At 37.2% G+C, this 18,302-nt stretch overlaps 2 protein-coding genes across 2 annotated transcripts; both read right to left on the bottom strand.

Moving 5' to 3' along the window:
• Window positions 1–1,638: 1,638 nt before the first annotated feature.
• LOTGIDRAFT_168864 (hypothetical protein) lies at window positions 1,639–10,940 on the bottom strand (the record flags this gene model as incomplete). The annotated part of the gene is made up of 15 exons (XM_009066763.1): window positions 1,639–1,749; window positions 2,084–2,239; window positions 2,669–2,851; window positions 3,087–3,239; window positions 3,836–3,964; window positions 5,137–5,301; window positions 5,704–6,048; window positions 6,251–6,442; window positions 7,452–7,586; window positions 7,991–8,198; window positions 8,577–8,686; window positions 9,081–9,190; window positions 9,953–10,127; window positions 10,495–10,580; window positions 10,817–10,940. 15 exons carry the CDS (start codon window positions 10,938–10,940, stop codon window positions 1,639–1,641), a joined length of 2,382 nt encoding a protein of 793 aa, XP_009065011.1.
• Window positions 10,941–14,150: 3,210 nt separating this feature from the next.
• LOTGIDRAFT_132245 (hypothetical protein) lies at window positions 14,151–16,829 on the bottom strand (the record flags this gene model as incomplete). Its single annotated transcript, XM_009066764.1, has 5 exons — window positions 14,151–14,358; window positions 14,521–14,691; window positions 14,836–15,000; window positions 15,382–15,471; window positions 16,150–16,829. 5 exons carry the CDS (start codon window positions 16,827–16,829, stop codon window positions 14,151–14,153), a joined length of 1,314 nt encoding a protein of 437 aa, XP_009065012.1.
• Between the last annotated feature and the right edge of the window lie 1,473 nt (window positions 16,830–18,302).

The following is an 18,302-nucleotide window of genomic DNA, read 5'->3' on the forward strand; positions in this document are numbered from 1 at the left end:
CATAAATTTGTATTGCTCTTATGGGAATAAACCTACACTGAAATGAACCTCTGAAATGAAATAATCATCAACACTGCACTATCGTAGATGCACTAACACCGAGCTATTGGGGTTAGGTCAATTTTTATATTGAACCCTCTAGTACTACCGATACAAATTACAATATTAAATTTTTTTGATTTTTTTTTTTAAATTGCTATTTCTTGCTATGTAAAAGGCAATGCTGAGCCAAATTCTGTACTTCCTGAGTGGATTTCAGTTATCTCTTTTGGAACATTTGTTTTCGCTTTTAGATAGAAGAAGCAAGTCCCACACCAACCTTGTACAGAACTAAGCTCAGCATTTTATCAAAGTGTGCATGAAGGGTTGTACAACAATATTAATACTAACACTAATTTTAGTTGTTGTACTACCCCAAGAGTGATTATGTACAATTCAAAAAGACCATTCCATGAGGCAAAGATTCTCCTGTCAGCTTGGGCCCTGTCTCACACAAGAACCTTACAACATTGAATGACAAATTCTTAAAGCAAGATTTTTTGTGAAACCGGGCCTGAACGCGTGTTTTTGGAAACATCTCAACTTTTTAATAAACATACTGTTTACTTATGTCTGATTGGATAATACCATTATATTGTTGATATCATCCAATCAGATTTGAGATTAAGATACAGGTTATGCAAGTTGAATATAAGTTGCAATCAGAAGAATCTCTGTGTAAGGAATGATCTAAAGGTTACTTATTTTTGAATTTTTTGTTTTTACATATTAACACTAATATTTACACCTGTTACACCTGAGTTAGTCCTCTTCATTTTTTTCACAATTAACTGTTGTCTTCTTTACAATAGGATGATTTAATTGCTCCTGATCATATACTGTATAATTGCCAATATAACGCGCACCTTTTCTTACCCTCAATCAAGAAACCTGTAGCAAATGGAAAAAGTTACGCTCTTCTCAGCGATCAGGAAGGTCCACTGTCCACGCATATACTGTATAATTGCCAATATAATGCACACTTTCTTACCTTCAACTAAATCTTGAAACCTGTTACAACTGAGCAATATGTCCATTGCAAGGGCTCACAGATTTATCAAATTGTCTACATCAAAGCCTTATTTTTGAGGCACTGAAATCTCACATGAAAGTTTTCACAATGATTTTGCTTCCCTTTCAGATTGTGCCAAATAAGAATGATCAACAGGTCTGAAAAGGCCGAATAGCATTTCTCAATTTGAGAAAATTAATCGAGAATATCCAGTTATCAGTTTGAAGAAAAAGGTAAACTATACAGCCTCTTACACCATTTACACCCTTCGTTCACAGTCCAAATATTTCTGAAACCTAAGACTAGGAAATCACATAGAGAATCAAACACCAACAAACAGACTTTATACTTCCTTCGTTCCAAGAAAGTTGAGGAACATTTCATGTGGAAGCATAAAAATACCAAACACAAACCTAGTCAGTAACCAAAGTTGTCTCTCCGCCATCTTGTTCACAGTACAAGATATTAAGTTACATTTCCATAAGATTGCCAAAGAGTCTTTTGACAAACTGGTCTCTCCTGCCATTTTATTCACAGTCCTACACAGTTGACGAACGCTATAAATTGACTGTATGGAAATTGATCTTTTAAAAAGACTGGATAATGATTTTTCGTTTTGAGTCATGTGAGAAATGGTTGATTCTAAATATATCACTGTCGTAAAATGATGTTAAATTGTGAATGTTGATCTGCCGCGCCTGAAATGGAAAAAGATTGAAAATCATCCACTTTTTTTTCTTTGCTAATAGGGTATTCTTAACTATTGAGTCTTATTTGCCTAGTACATATCAAACTAGCTTGCTGCCAATATGAGCTATCCGACTATCCTAGTTTGATCTAGAGCAGACTTCAAACTTTTTCAATATCACTTCATGCAAGTGAGCTCCACATTTCTGGCTCTTGGCTCAATTCCCTAGCCGACGACAACCAAATTGACAGCAAACTAAATCACCCCATTGTATATGTTCGAAGATAACTGAAGTGAAAGACCTCTTGCCTTCCACATTTAAAGCCCCCAAAGTAATTCCATACCTTATCAGCCAAATCTTTCTCAGATATTTCAATAGTGTCCTGTTCCAGACCAAACCTGTTCTTCTGAAACATCATCTGATCCTGGGCCAGTTGTTTCAGGATAAATAACAATAGTTCGTTGTTATCTTTACGGAATGCCAGGTATCTTCCAAATGTCTGAAATTACAAGTAAACACAAATGCCATGAGGTGTCCAATGAGGGGAAATTTGTCATCATTTTGTTGTCTCAGGTGAAATAATATTAGTTATAATAATAGTTTGCTGTTATTGTCTGAAATATCAATAAAATATAAATGTCCTGAAGTGTCCAATAAGGGAAAATTTTGCCATTGAGAGTGTCGTCTCTTTGATGATATAAGAAGTACAGTAATACTCTGTTATCTATACAGAATGCTACATATCATCAAAATGTCTGAAATAATATCAATGAAATGCGAATGCCACAAATTTAGATAAGACATTACTAACCTTGTTTTCACGAGGCCTTAACATGTATTTTAATGGCCCAAAATTTCTTTTTTTTTTTAATGTCTGAAATCGTGATAAAGGAATTTTGAGTATTTGAAAATAAAAAAATCCACCCACCTTTCTCATGCTTCTCATAACACTAAATTTCTGGGTACTGATAAAACTCTCTAACATAATCCTGATAGCCATGTTAACATCATCATCATTAACATAATCTCGGAGATGCATCCTAGCATGAGCCTCGGCCATACGAATCATAGATTCTATATGACGTACCGTAATCGGTATACTACCGGTAGCCTGAAATTTTCAAATGAAAATAGAATAAAATTGAGTTTTATATTCTATTTACTGGGAAATACCATGCGGTGTGCAAAAATGCCAGTTTTACCAAGATAAAGGGATCTTTAACGCACAAACTGTAGCACACAGAACCTTGATAACTTCACCAATTCGAACGGCTCAACGTTTTTCATCCGCAAACAACAAATTTAAACCTAGTGTTGCATATTAATGAAAGTTGTTAAAAACTCACCATAGATTCTCTACGAAGGTCAGAGTACATCTTAGCGATCTTATCTTGGTCCATCTGATGTAATTTCGGGTGAACTTTCTCCTTGGCGTAGATGATGTATTTCTTGAGTAAATCTTGAGGCAAAGGTTCAGCTCCCGTTGTATTTATACATTCCTGGGAAAAAATACAAATATTTACTTAAATGAGATAAATAAACAAGGCCTTTGAACCAATGAAAAGCAAAATGGACATTTTCTGCCTTTAGCTCAGCAAGCAGTGCTAAAACCACTATGTAAAGAAGTTGAAAAGGGGAGAAACCACTGTAGGCTATTGAAATAATTAACACAGCAATGCTATACTGTGTCCAATGGGAATGAAATGAAATGAATGGAGTTTTACGTCCTACTCTTCTGCACTGTGTCCAATGGGGAACAAGTCAAAACAGCAACAATAGAGTAACTGGCAAGGGAAGCAATCTATTCTGCATATTTTTGTCCACCCCATAGGGGTTCATAAATAAAATGAACACTCTGCATATAAATGGGCTACATCATTAAGTGTCCAATGAAGGCAATTTTGTTGGAAAGGGCAATATAGGCCAACTCTTTTGATAATGAAATATGGAGGGATCTTTACAACGCACGGAGCCTCATTGTCACAACCAAACGACTACTGCCTTTTTCCATGTCTGTCTTTATAACAAGGCAAGGGAATATTAGTTACAATTTCATTAAATAACTTACCATATTTTCATTGATATTATCACCCACATTGGGATGATGTCTCATGTGACTGGCCACGACAAAGTTAGCTAATCTTTCATCTTGTACAGGATCTACTGTATCTCGTACCACACATAGAATATCAAACCTGGACAAAATAGGTTCCGTTAGATCAACCTGGAATATTTGAAAATGGATATCAATGAAAGTTTCAATAAATCAATTTTAAGGTTTTATCTAAAATTTTAATTGTGCCAATATCATTTTTTACTGATGAAACAATTCCTATTACCAAATTCTGAAAAAAATTTTAAGGTCAAAAATTCTTATCAACTAAGTGGAACTCATATCTCATAAGTTTGAATTTTAAGTGAAAACTATGGTGTTCATTCAACAACTTGTACTTTCCTTTTATTGTATCTGTTTATTTCAATTCAAATTTATAAGCTATATACACACATGCAACCACAAAACGCATTTTTTAAACCACAAATTACACACCAACAAAATGAATTCAGCACACACAAATATTGTTCAGATTTCTCTCTCCCTGCCTTCCTTCACACCTCGTTATATCCTTAAATCCTTGCCCCACAGCACATGTTTAATATCTCCCACCCCATTTCAAACCCCTGTCCTACAAATGTTCATATCCCTCCCCGCCCCCCCTCTTTTCTTCATCACACTTGCCCCACAACACTCCACACAGCACACAACAAACAGACTGACTGACCTAATCAAACCAGGTAAACATACTATATAATTAATTACCAGAGTATTATATAACCCCTACTGACATCACAGGTCACTGACCCTCATGACCCCTAGGTCAATGACCTGCTAATCTGAGGATTAGGATTAAAGCCAACACTTGGTGTTAAGCAGGATTATCTCAAGTCAGGTCAGCATGACATTGTCATTAGACTAACAATGTCATTGGCACTTGTCCCAGTATGAGGCTTTATTTTTGACAACTTATCGATTAAGTAGACACCCTTGCCTAAGTGGGCCGTTAGGACCAAAAAATCCAAATCAAATGTTGAAGTTTGAGTAGGAGATGCCACCTCACCCAAGTGAACCCATTGGGAATTCAAATATGAATCACTGCTCATCAATCTTTTGAGGAGATGCCATTTTTCAAGGGGCCAAAAACAAAACAGAATTGAAAATATCTTAAGTTGAAAACATTGACACTTTCTGCTTTTAATTTTGACATCTTTCATAAGATGGACCTTCGATGTTATCTATAAATCAAAATTTTTACCTTCTCTTATCTTTGCTCCTTTTAAAGAACAGTATGCAATTGAGTGGCCACAAAATCTCTTCTAATCATTTCAAAATCAACTTACGTTTTCAGAGAAGGTCAAGGAGGGGTCATATCTTCCACCAATAGGATTAGCAGCTGCTATAATGGTACATCGTGCTTGAAGGGAGGTAACTATACCAGCCTTAGAGATAGATATACTCTGTTGTTCCATTGCTTCGTGAATACTGGTTCTGTCGGCATCATTCATCTGTCAAACAAAAATCAAATATTTCAAGAAATGCTTTGGCAGAATATGATGAAAAGTTTCAAAAGCACTGGCCATGGCATAGAATTTTACCTAGATAACATGAAATTGAGTTTTACATCCTACTCTTTGGATTTCAATTTCCAAATGTCAAGGGATCTTAAACATGCATAGCACACAGGGCCCTGGTTTATAGTCTTATCTGATAAACTAAGATGTGTTTTCCATGTCGGCCTTGGGCTAATTTACTAACGGGGGATTTAAATAGTATGAGGGGGATTTAAATGCCTATTTTGGAATAGGAAGATACCTCACACACAGCACTTTAGCAGAAGACAATCCACCTATCTCCTGACTGGATAAAATTATTCACAAATTTACTTGAAACATTTTCAACTATCTTACCTTATCAAACTCATCAATCAGACAAATTCCTTTATCAGCTAAAACCAGGGCACCAGCTTCTAAAGTCCATTCTTTAGACACAGGGTTTCTCTGTACGTAGGCAGTCAAACCTACAGCTGAAGCACCCTGTCCTGTAGCATACACAACACGAGAGGCAGTCTTTTCTACGTATTTCAAAAACTGGGATTTGGCTGTTCCGGGATCCCCACAACATAGAATATTAATGTCACCACGCACTTTGTGTTTGCCTCCAGGATTTTTGGGTTCTCCTCCAAACATGGCTAGTGCCACTGCTCTTTTGATGTCCTCATGCCCATAAATTGATGGAGCAATACTAGCAAAAACCTAAAATTAAAAAAAAATTAACTTGATATCCTTGTTAAATCTTTTTTCTTTAGAATTTCAATGATAATCTTCTGACATGTTACTTTTTTTGAATTGCATACAATCCATATGTCAAATTTTCATTATGACAAGTGATAAGCACAGCTTTAAACCAAATATTTTGACAAGCATTGGATCAGAACATGATTGTTACAAATCTCACCTTTTCTCCAATACGTTCATCTTTAGACAAAGCTATTACAGCCTTGATATCTTCATCCGTCAGGCTAGCGGCGGCCATCTTGTCATCTTTCTTAGTGATGTAATTTGACTGGATAACTGTGGCAAACACTGGGAAACCATTGGACATGTTTAACGAGCCATCGTAGTTATTATGATAGACACCTGTCAACTCCTATAGAATTATAATTAATGGCAATTAACACATTAACACCTAATTAACGGAATGAAGGGGGGGAGGGGTTTCAAGAACTGGCTTAAGGACAGTTCAAAACTAGTACCTAGATACAGTACAAATTTATGTTGATGTTTCAACATCAAATCTATCCTCTAACATACTAAAAAACTAAAAAGATTATAAAGGTTTCACTGGATAACTGTTGGAAGTGATTTACACCTTTCTAGTCTGTGTTCAATTCCACGGAATCAAAGGCATTTTAAAACTGTTTTATATTCGATCCACATGTCCTGATGTTCCACTTCATACCCAAAACACACTTCAACAGTAAAAAGTCAGATATTCTCAACACAAATTGAAAGTTCAGTTAGGAGCATCCTTCACCAAATCCTTACAATAGTGGGTAAATTTCACATCCCACCAGCCCAAGGGGAGCTCTTATTGGGGGCACCCCAACCACAAGTGAATCCATACGTCTATGAGATCATATGAAGCTATTTATATATGCCATGCATAACCAGAGAAGTTTTATAAGCTATGCTAACTGTGAACAGAGTCAAACAGAGGCAAGATGTCTAGACTAACTGTGAACGTGTGAACAGCCATTACCCAACTGTGAACAAGTTTTCAGACTAGTTAAAACTAACTGTTAATAATTAATTGGTGATACAAAACCCAGGTGACAATGTGATAAACTCCATCCACATAGCCATTTTGTTGATTCTTGCAGATTTTAAGGGATTGTAAAGAAGTTTTCTTAACTTTTTATGTGTATAAGGGACACTGATAGCATAAATTTGCACCATTCTATTTTTCAATCAGACGTCTGTGGGTCTTTCATTTCTGGTTTGATATTATTTTCAGCCTTTTTGACATCATCAAACACTTTGTTTTAGTGGAATTAAAAGAACTACAGACGTCTGATTGAAAATTGGAATGGTGTAAATTCATACTAATAGTGCTTCAAAAAATATAGAAAACCTTTTAAATTTTAAGAGTTACTCACAATTTCATCGCCTGGTTTACACATGTCCACCAAGTCATCTAGTAGTATAGCATCTTTAGATCTAGGTAGTCTCCCAGCTGGAACTTTTCCTGGACTTTCTTGTAGTGTTATTCTCTGATAGTTCTTATAGATAGTCTGGAATAATCAGGAATTGTATTAACAAATGTGAATTATGCCAGCAATGTACCAAACAAATTCATCGTAAATTTCTCAGTGTTCTGCAACAATTTAATGTGTAAAATTTTGACCATATTTCTTAGTACTATACTCTTCAAATATATTCGCGGAATGAGAATCACAAACTTTATGAATCCTATCTTATGGATGCACACTGAACAAAATGAGCTTGCGCCATTTGCATATATGGTTGCGATAATGAAAGTGGACATGAGTAACAAACGCAACTTACAACTCATTTGCACAGTTCTTATTCAAAACCGATGATCGTCATGGCGTGAAGACCACTATAGATACTCAAACGCAGTATGCCATGTTCTATTTTTCATGAATGAATGGATGTTCATCCTACTGAGACTTACTTGTTCCATGTTAATCTCAAACGGTCCTGTAGACTGACACTCAGGACAAGTTCCAGGTTTGACCTCCTGGTTTTGATTCTGGTAAAATGGACCGAGGATAAAGCCACATTTATTACAATCATATTTTATAATACTAAGTTGTGGTAAAACACCAGTACAGCTAGTTACCACGCCTCCCGTTCTTATCAACTGGTTTAAATGTAGTTGTCTGAAACACAAATGGCAGATGGTCAACATGATTTGTTTTTAAGAATAGAAGGGGAAAAAAGGCCCCCAAAAGAGCTCATCAGGAGCTTTAGTGATGTGACGTCACCCACTTTTTGAAGAATTCTTTGAAGGTATGCCCTTAACTCAACTTTCAAAGATAAATTAGGTTCATGATAAACCTGTCTACCAGTTGGTACTTGGCCGAACCTCCTGGTATTGATCTTTACCAGATTATCTGTACCCATTTACAGCTGTGTCGGCTATAATAATGAATGAAGATGTCTGGTAACCAGAATTTTATACTACGATCAAGATTAGAACCCACAACCACCATTTGTGAATATATAATTAAAGGAAAATAATTTAATGGATTTCCTACCTTAGAGAACGTAAATCCTCTATCAATGGTAATTCAGCAATTCTAATGTGTATTTCTTTAGCAATTCTTTCATAGTTAGGATACATACTTAATACAACTTCTTTACCAGCCTGTAATACAACATAAAATTATCATACACCTTGTTTACCTATTTCTTAAAACCCAGGTGAAGAGGAAGAGGGGGGAGAGGTGGGGGGCTGTAATTAATATGTTAACTTAAAAGTCTTGTACCAGGTTCAAAAATGTCATAACTGGAGGGCCTCAGAGCTAACAGAATGTTGAAGTGAGCAAATAATCAGAATCAGCCCGAGTCTGCACAGTACCCTTAATTGATAAAGTATGTTAGGGTGTCCATTGTCATTTATTACCTGATAACTTTCGACTTTGTCATAGAGTTGTCATTGACGACTACACAGATAACTCATATTGAAAATGAGATTTTAATTTGAATATGGTTATTATAATGATACCAATGGCAAACGATTGTCGTGAACAAAGTATTACCTCATCAAAATTCTGTAACATCTCTGTGGGTGCCTCTGGTAAGAAATAAGCTAAGACTTGTTCCACTGAAGCCAGCATATTATAATCTATAATTAAACTCCCCTTGTTAGCTGAAATAGACATAGATATATTGTTCATTAGTGAACATGTACTGTTTTTTTAATATAAAATGAAATTTGGCATTAACCCTTTAAACATTGAGTGTAAATGATGTTAAACATCATATACTCTGAACTGCATGTAATATAACATAGTATATGAAGTTAACATATCACCTAGTAATGGCTTCTTCATGAGCAACTGTGGTATATCACATCATTATTTGCCCAGTAGGGCAGCTGTTAGTGTCAAAAGGGTCAACATTGGGCAGAAAATGTTTTTTACGTATGGTCACCAACATGCATAGACCATATCACATGGTAATTTCTCAACATTCAACAATTTGGTTTATATTTTCACTAAGACCATTTTACTTAAAGATGGGTTTCCTCATTTTTTAGTATTAAATTATATGATTAATTGGTGTTTCTACTGCATTATCGTGTATTCTTAATCATATCATCATGTTCTCATTGCATATAATTAAGAGTTTTCACCGGTCATAAATGTCCATGTATGTACAGTCTGGATAAACAAAAAAAGACTTTTTCACCTTTCTTGATCGCTCACTCATTGGAATTCTGATTTCTAATTTAGCTAATTATGAATTAATTATGGACATGTGAGACAAACTGGTATTTTTCCAGGTCATTAGAACACCTCTACTTTCTATTCATATAAGTTTTAGCATATACATAAATGAAAATAAGGGAACCCATCTTTAATGCAATTATGTCCAAGCTCTTAAGAAACTTAAACCCATTTTTCCTTACCTTCAACCATCTGACGTATTTTTTCTCTGTACACATTATGTCCTTTCTGATCAACGAATGTTCTGAGGAAGTTTTTAAATCTGTTTTTAATTTCTGTTTTAGGACCCAACATGGCTACCCATTCTCTGACAGAATGACCCTTCATATCTTCTAAATTCTCTATACTCTCTATCATCTGAAATGGCACAGAAATACTTTCATAACATACATACATTTAAAAATAAGAGAATTTATTTTCAAATTGTTTGCATTATACTGCAGTAAAGCAATGTTCAAAATGTTGTGTTGTAGCCCTTTGGTATTAACCCCTTACTGTCCCCTTTGAGAACTAGTTCAGGGTATACAATTCCAAGTGGTCAAAGGGTTAACCATCTACGACAAAATCTTAATTAGATATTAACTAATAAATCATAAATATTTCCAATTATCTGAAAAAATTCTTTATATGCTACTTCTATAAAGATCCTGTTCGCCAATTAAGTCAAAAGAAATATATGACAATGTGAATTTTTCAGACTGAAAATGAAAGGACAGCTACTCACATCATCATCATCAATATCACCCTCAGCAGCCCGTTCAGCTATTCTTCTCTTTCTGGCTGGACGATCTTCATCATCATCAGAATCTTCTACAAACACAATACAACAGTTACTTCCCTTTATATAGTAACAGACACACTAATCATTTAGGAATTCAGTTTCTAACAAAAACTTGTAGTAATGTGCAATCGAGACCTTGCAATGTGCAATGAGGGAAATTTTGTAAAATCAGGGGCATAAACCTAGCATTTCCAACAGTTGACGAATCTTTTAACTTATGGTTTATTATATTGAGATACCAATTTGGTAATTTTTCTCCACTTACCATACATCAGACCTCTTCTCATTCTCCCAGACATTCTTCCCTCCTCCTTCTCTCGCATCCTGATTTCTCGTTCCGCAGCATGGCGCTGACTCTCAGAGATATCAGAATAATCCTCTTCATCCATGTCTGCTGTATCAAATCTATCCAAGGCTGGAATTGGTCGATAATCTCTGAAAAATTACAGAATAAATCACAATATATGGGAAATTCTAAAACAAGTTGGATTGTCATGTCATTTGCTATGGATATTAGGCAGTACCATAGGTTTGAATTTCTATTTAAGGCGAGACAAAAAGCTTGATGGCACAGTCTGAAAGGGATTGTAAAGAAGTTTTTATAACTTTCTATGTGCATAGGCGACACTGATAGTACCAATTTCCACCATTCCAATTTTCAATCAGATGTCTGTAGTTCTTGCAATTCTAAAAACAAGCATTTAATGCCATCATAATATTTTGAATTTTTTTACAGATGCCATGGGCGATGCTAAGATGTGATAATTGACTTACTGTTCCAGATTATCACCAAACAATTCTTCTCCATCTTCTTCCTCTTCTACTGGATTGTCTCCATTCAATTCAGATTCATCTTCAAAGGGAGGTAAATCCCTACCTGGACTAGAGGTGGGGTCACCACGACTACTTCTGCGGCTTCGAGCAGGTCTGGCAGGACTTGTAGCAGTTGAAAACGGGTCAGAACTTGTGTCCTAGAAAACAAACAAAAATTTAGACTAAGCCTTTTATTTATGATAAGGCTAGCATTTTAACTTATTTTTAGGCATTGATCACAGATCAAACTAAACACAGTCAAAATCTTGAAATTGAATAGGATAAGGATTACAAAATAGAGGGTTAATAATATTAATAGATCCATTACCAATGCCATTGGTGAGTGAATCTTGATTTTTCACCGAGAGTCACTTAGATCTTATGTTATTAAGAAGACAAATAAACTACTGAGCCCATTGCTAATATGTGATCATAGAAAGAATTTCAGAGAAAGCATTTTTTGATTTTACTTTGATCCTCGACTATTGAAAATTTAGATCGCAGACTTTGGCCATTTTTCACAGCAATCAGTCCAACTTTTGGATGATCGGGATTTCAAAATACCTCGCTTTCATTTTCGTATAAATTTAACAAAGATCACCAAAATTTCATACTTACAGCCATGTTATTATTGTAACTTTCTTCGATCTATCTTCAGCAACAATGACAACGTGATTAAATACCGCGGGAAATATTGGGGTCAAGGGTCAAATTTGATCTAGTCCATATAAAATAGTTCGTAAGCTTGTGATGCTTTGTACAGTTATTAACAGTTTTAACTAAACAAACATAGCCCTCATTAGTAAAACATAATCAAATTTCGTAATTGTTGTTGTCTCTCTGATTGAAAATCCCGAACTAACAAAACTTGATTGCATCCCGATTAATTAATGCGCGAATTTCCCGCGGTTTCAGTCAAGTGACCAATGTTATTGTTTATTGTATGGTGGCTTGTGACTGCCATAAAAGTTTTATTGTATATACCGCAAGTATGGTGTCTTGTCGAGGCCATAAATTAATCAGTTTGTGTTTTTTTGTTGTTGATTATCACACGTTTTATCATGCTAATGAATTGTTTAAGAGCCGTGTTTTTGAAAATTATTACGTCTTTCGGCTTCGAATTTTAAAAGAAGAAAAAGACATTAAACTTTAAAAGTTTATTAATTTAACATAACAAAAATATAATAATAACATTTATGGCCAATAAATATTGAAATTGGTTCACAATAACATTTTATATATATGCTCATAGATTTCATAAACTATGAACATTTCAACATTGACAAAATGATCGTTTACAACTAGCTAAAGCTTTGGCACAATGGCAGTTTTTTTATAGTAAGAATGAAATCTCCAATACAACTTCTTGATTATTTCTTAACTTTTTTTGTGGTCGAGCAAAACTTCACTCATTTATCAAGCTCTTCCCAATAATAGCAGCCATTGTCCCTTCTGATATTTTTTTTAAATGATATATCAAACCCACCTTTCCCCCATCATCCACCAACAAAATTAAAAACAATGACAATCTTAAGATATTTAGTAAGATCCCCCGACCCCTCTCCTCAAACCGAAAGCGTTTAAAATCCTTTTTATTTTTATTTAAGGAAATAATTTTAAGAAAAAAAAGAGCATGGAAAGCATCTTCGCCCGGCATATTTAAAAAAAAATACTAGAAAAATTTTCAAGACGACTGGAACCGCTAGTCCGTCTTATGGAATCCAAGCGGTAGACTCACACACGTGATCCATTTAGCTGGTAATGGAAGATCTTGAATAGAGTTGTCCCAAGCACCAGTCTTGGTGTCAAGGCACTCGACTGAATGTAGGGTCTTGTTGTTGGTTGTTGACATTCCACCGATCAGAAATATTCTGCTTCCTAAAATAGATATTGCATTCGATTATTCAAATGGTAACAAAATATTATTGATTCCCCATTGGTATCTTCACAATGTCAAGCTATTAGGAACTTTGTCGTATACCTTGACAAGACTATCATAGTGGATGTGTTTGTAACACAGATTGCAGCGATTTTATTGGATTGTACGCCAGCAAAACCACCCCAAAACTAAACCGAGCATCTACCTATTGTGACCCCACACCAACCAATCCCCTTTCACCATCCTACCATAGCCCTCCCAAGCACTTACCTATGACAGATGCACCGTAGCCACGGACTTGACATCCACGTACCCCCTCCCCGAAACTACCCTTCAGCATCTACTAATAATGCCCCCCCCCCCACCTTTTTTTCGTCTGCACCCGACCACGTTGCTCCCCAAAGCACTTACCTATGAGAGCTATACCATGATGGTGTCTTGGAACAATCATCTCGGTTTTATATTCCCATTCGTTCATTTTCACATCATAGGTTTCTACCAAACCCACACTAGTCACAGGTTCGCCCTTACCCTTGCTCTCGAAGGCTCGGGTCGCTCCACCACACAGGTACAATGTGGAGTGAACGCTCACCATGGCAGCGTGACATCTAGGGATTCTCAGATCAGCCAGTGATGTCCACCTGGAATCGAAAACGATTGTTCCTTTAGTCATTTAAACGACACTGTATCAAAAGGTACAAAGTCGGAGAATGTATTGAGTCTGGTGATCTTGAATAAATACCATTCCTCTATCGACCTAGCTGTAAATGGGTACGGATAATCCGGGAAAGATCAATGCCAAGATTATTGGCCAAGGACCAACTGGTAAGTTTTCTGTCTTTAACAGGCCTTATCATATTCTGCCAGATTTGGTCGGAGTTGTAGGGACAACCGTAATTCAAAATACTTACTGATTACTGCGAGGATCGAATGATTCCACAGACTGCAGGATCGGCAAAGCAACCTTTTTACCCACAGATTCTCCATGACCTCCAGCGACATAGATTTTCCCTTCACAAGCAGTTGCTGCAAATCCCTTCCTCGGCCAATGCATGGAGCTGACATATATCCAGCCATTTGTTTTGGGGTTGTAACATTCAGCACTCGCCAGAATTCTGAAAAAATAAAGATTTTCAATCATCCAAGATTATGGTTTCTTCACGATTGTTCATGTATATCAGCACGTTCCAGAGTCGTGGTGCCACAGCTCTCACCGAAGTGAGGATTTTTCGTGCAGAAGCCCCTGCCCCAAAGAAAAAAACCAAAACAAAACTCACTGATGTCTGTCATCCTCACCAGCTATGGCATAAAGCATACCATATAAGGCGATCAATTTGAAGAACATGCGGCAGGAGTTCATGGGACCACAGAGCTTCCAGGATTTCTGTTCAGGATCGTACTGGAACACAGCCTTCGTTGCTGTTTCATTTCGCATAAACATATTTCGCCTGGGCATTGCTCCGCCTGGAAAGATCGAAGAACAGACCACGATAGAATATAATTATATTGGAAGATGGCGCTCTTCGCCTAGAATTTTACTTTAAAAACCTTCTCAATTTTCCTCAGATCCTGGAATTTTTCATTGATTACACTTACCCGCTAGGTAAATACTTCCACCCAGAAGAGCGACAGCATGGTGATGGCGGGGGGCCGGAAGTTGGCCAAAGAATCTCCACTGCTCCGCTTTAGCACTGTATCTCTGCATCTGTTTATCGGCTGAAATGAAGAATTGATAGTAAATTATATAATATAAAGATCTCTTGTCGATCAGTAGCTTGTATGAAAATACCAATTTCGATTATAATATAGTGGCGTTTCCTTCAGGGAAAAGTAGGCAGAAATGAATCTGGCCTGGTTGTGGATTCGCACCCTTGAAAGAATGCTGAGGAGGGGCCACAGAAGTATCAAAGGAGAGGTGTGTGTACGTGTGTGTGCGATGTGGGAGGGGGGGGGGGGTGTTGACTCATAGCACCAGGCATTTTAGAGACCAATCAGTACAAAAGACGCAACTGGAAGTCGATTCCCAGTACTAGCCATTTCATCACGAAAATGACTTATGAGGATACTTACTATGATTGCTGTGATTATCCACTTGGAATCCACCAATAGCAATGATATCAGCTGTAAAATGATGCGACGGGACAAATTTGGGTTCCGTCTCATCTGGCGTCTTCTCCGGCTCTTTCTCTGGTTCTATGGGATCGTAAACCTCGCACGAAAACGCTTCCCTTAGTTCAGGTCGAGAGAGGCTTAAATCTTCGGCTATTGACTAACAAAAAAGGGGGGAACAGTTAAAAAAAAGTAAATGAACTTAATTTTGTAGCGTTTTGGCATCTGTGAATGTTACGCCAGGTATGTTGACAAAACTGTCAGAGATGGCTGGTAAAGAAGCAGACATCATTTTACTCTGACCTAAATTTCAAATGCACGCGCATTTTGCTACTTACCACAAATGTATCCGTAGACTCAGCTACATGTCCTCTTCTGAAACACAATCGTTTTGGTGGTTTGGGAAGGTTCAAAAGATCCTCTTTGTTCCTCTCTTCAGACGATATAATCCTGTAAAATATCATCATGTATTTATAGACGGAAGCGGAAATCCCCTATTCCTGACAAATTTGCCTGAAGATATACGAGATACAATGGGGCTCTATTACATGTAAATTTGACTAAAAGAGGGGGGGGGGGGGGGGGCAAAAAAATATCCTCTTATAAAGAAAAATAGGGTCCTTGTGTTAGAATATGGATGTGTTCTTTCTCTATGAAAATTGATTAGAAATTTGTTACTGGAAAGACAAAGTCGGACTTCGACACCCAACCCACTTCCGTAGGAACGCCACCGCTTCTACACCATCCCTGGTCCACCTTGGTGATTATTACTTAGTGACAACAACAAACATATTTACCAATTGGCATGAATCAAAATTTCTTTGCATTTATCTGAGGTTCTGAGTAGATCGGTTGTTTCCAGACACTTGAAGATTTCAGCTTGGGTTAGGTACGGGAATCGAACACACTCCATGACTTTGTTCAGAAACGGCGATCTTTCGTTCATATGAAAGGCAATCCATTTCAGTCCTGCCCAGAATACGTCCATCTCTGTGAAGATCACCAAACGATCATCGCGAAGAATGGCGCAGACGTTGTCCAAACTCAGATAGTTGAATGCGTTCGTATCGTAACATTCGCCGAAATGTTCCATCACAGTTTCGTATGAGGTCTTGAATATTTCGCTGGTGCAAGGGATGCTTCCTGTTTCTATGACAACCAAGGCCTGATCCGGGGTAATAGAGTTCATGAACTCCATTGTTTTTTCTTTAAGACAGTTGATCTCCAAAAATTCGGCGGCAAGAGCTAGTTCTCCAATAATTTCAGGCTTCATCTCTAAGACTCCAGAATAGACAAACTCCAAGAATATCTTAAAAGCGTTTGAGGTAATTCCGTTCAATTTGATCTCTAATGGGTGCTTTGTTTTTCCCGAGGACACAATAAAAGAATCCGCGAAGTATTTGCTGAAGCAAGATAAGATAACTTTGTGTGCCTTAAAACTCTGATTTTTGACGTTGACCACTACATCATAGAACATGTCATTCTTTTGCAGGAAACCCAGATGCTGCCCAATGGATGCGAGGTGGTACATACGATCTATGGGAATAGTGCTGATATGTTGGAGAGTTTCATCCAAATTTTTCCCAAGTCCTGTTACGGATGATTTTTTTAGCAGCTCCGCTATATCCTGTTCATCTACGACTTCGTGCAAGATGCAGTTTTCATCCAAGTACATCACCCGGCCTGGGAATGGATGTATTGCTGTTAACTGTGTTGCCTTTACTGCATCTTCTCTTCCGCTTTCGCCTTAAATGCAGAAGCAACCACGCATTATATACTTACGCTGGCTGATTCAAGGGTAAACGTTTTTCAGAGGTGAAATTTGTTCGAATTTACATTGGGAGAAGTTTTACTGGTTGATTGGAAGATCACACTGTATACAAGTGACCCTTCGTACAGGTTTGACTGTTAAAGGGGATGTATAGAGGTTTTCTACCCTTTTTATGTGTATTGCAATTCCTGCAATTCCAGAGAGAGTTAACCGGAAATGCCGCAGCTCCCACAAGAGAATTCGTAACCAACCTACCACCAGACCCCAACAACATAATATTATCTCCCCTGAGAAGATGGCGGAATTTCTAACTAAAAATCGCCAACTCAGTCACGTTTTACATCGACGAAGAATTCCCTAATATTAATAGAAGTCAAAGTTGTCCCCGATATACATAAAAAAGGCTAGAAAACCTCTTTACAATCCCTTTAATCCATTGACCATAGACGTAGGAGGTAAGGAATCGCAAAAAAGAAGTCAAAATACAATGCTATTCAATTAATTAAGGACAAAAACAGTGAGGCAAAACGCAAAACTTACGTTTTTCATGTTTTTCCTGTATTTCTTGTTGTTCCAATGCTTCTATACTCCTCTGAGCCCCTTCTAGCATCATCCTTCTTGGACTAGGTAGTGCGGCCGCTATCTTCTTAAAGGGTTTAGGTTTCACTGGTGGGGGGTTCTGAACTTTGGGTGGAGATGAACTCTCAAAAGCGGATCCTTGGTTGGTTTTGTAACCACTATCCCGAGTGAACTGATCTGTGAGATTCTGAGGTTGAAATCCAGATTCAGTATCTCGAGTTGGACGAGAATTTTTTGGTGGTGAACTTGCTACTTTAGGTGTTGATGTCATTGGACCAGAATAGGAATAAGGTGATCCACTTCTACCCTTGTCAGCAATAAAGGACGCACTTCCGGATTCCATCTCTGACATGCTTTTGATGGTGGGTTTATCGTCTTCTTTCTGAAAGGTTTCTATCTCTTGATTAGCCGACATGTTGAACTCTGTCATCGGACTCTGTTCCTCCCCAGTGCGACCCTGCCTTGATCGCCATTCTTCTTGAGGATCACCAAACTCAAAATTGATAAAATTATTCTTATACATTTTGATAATGTCGTCAGGTTAGAACAAAGATATCACATTGGTAACGTTAGCGAAGAATAGAGGCTTGACGTCGTCGC

This window comes from Lottia gigantea (assembly GCF_000327385.1).
Source record: "Lottia gigantea unplaced genomic scaffold LOTGIsca_79, whole genome shotgun sequence".
NCBI classification, from domain to species: domain Eukaryota; kingdom Metazoa; phylum Mollusca; class Gastropoda; family Lottiidae; genus Lottia; species Lottia gigantea.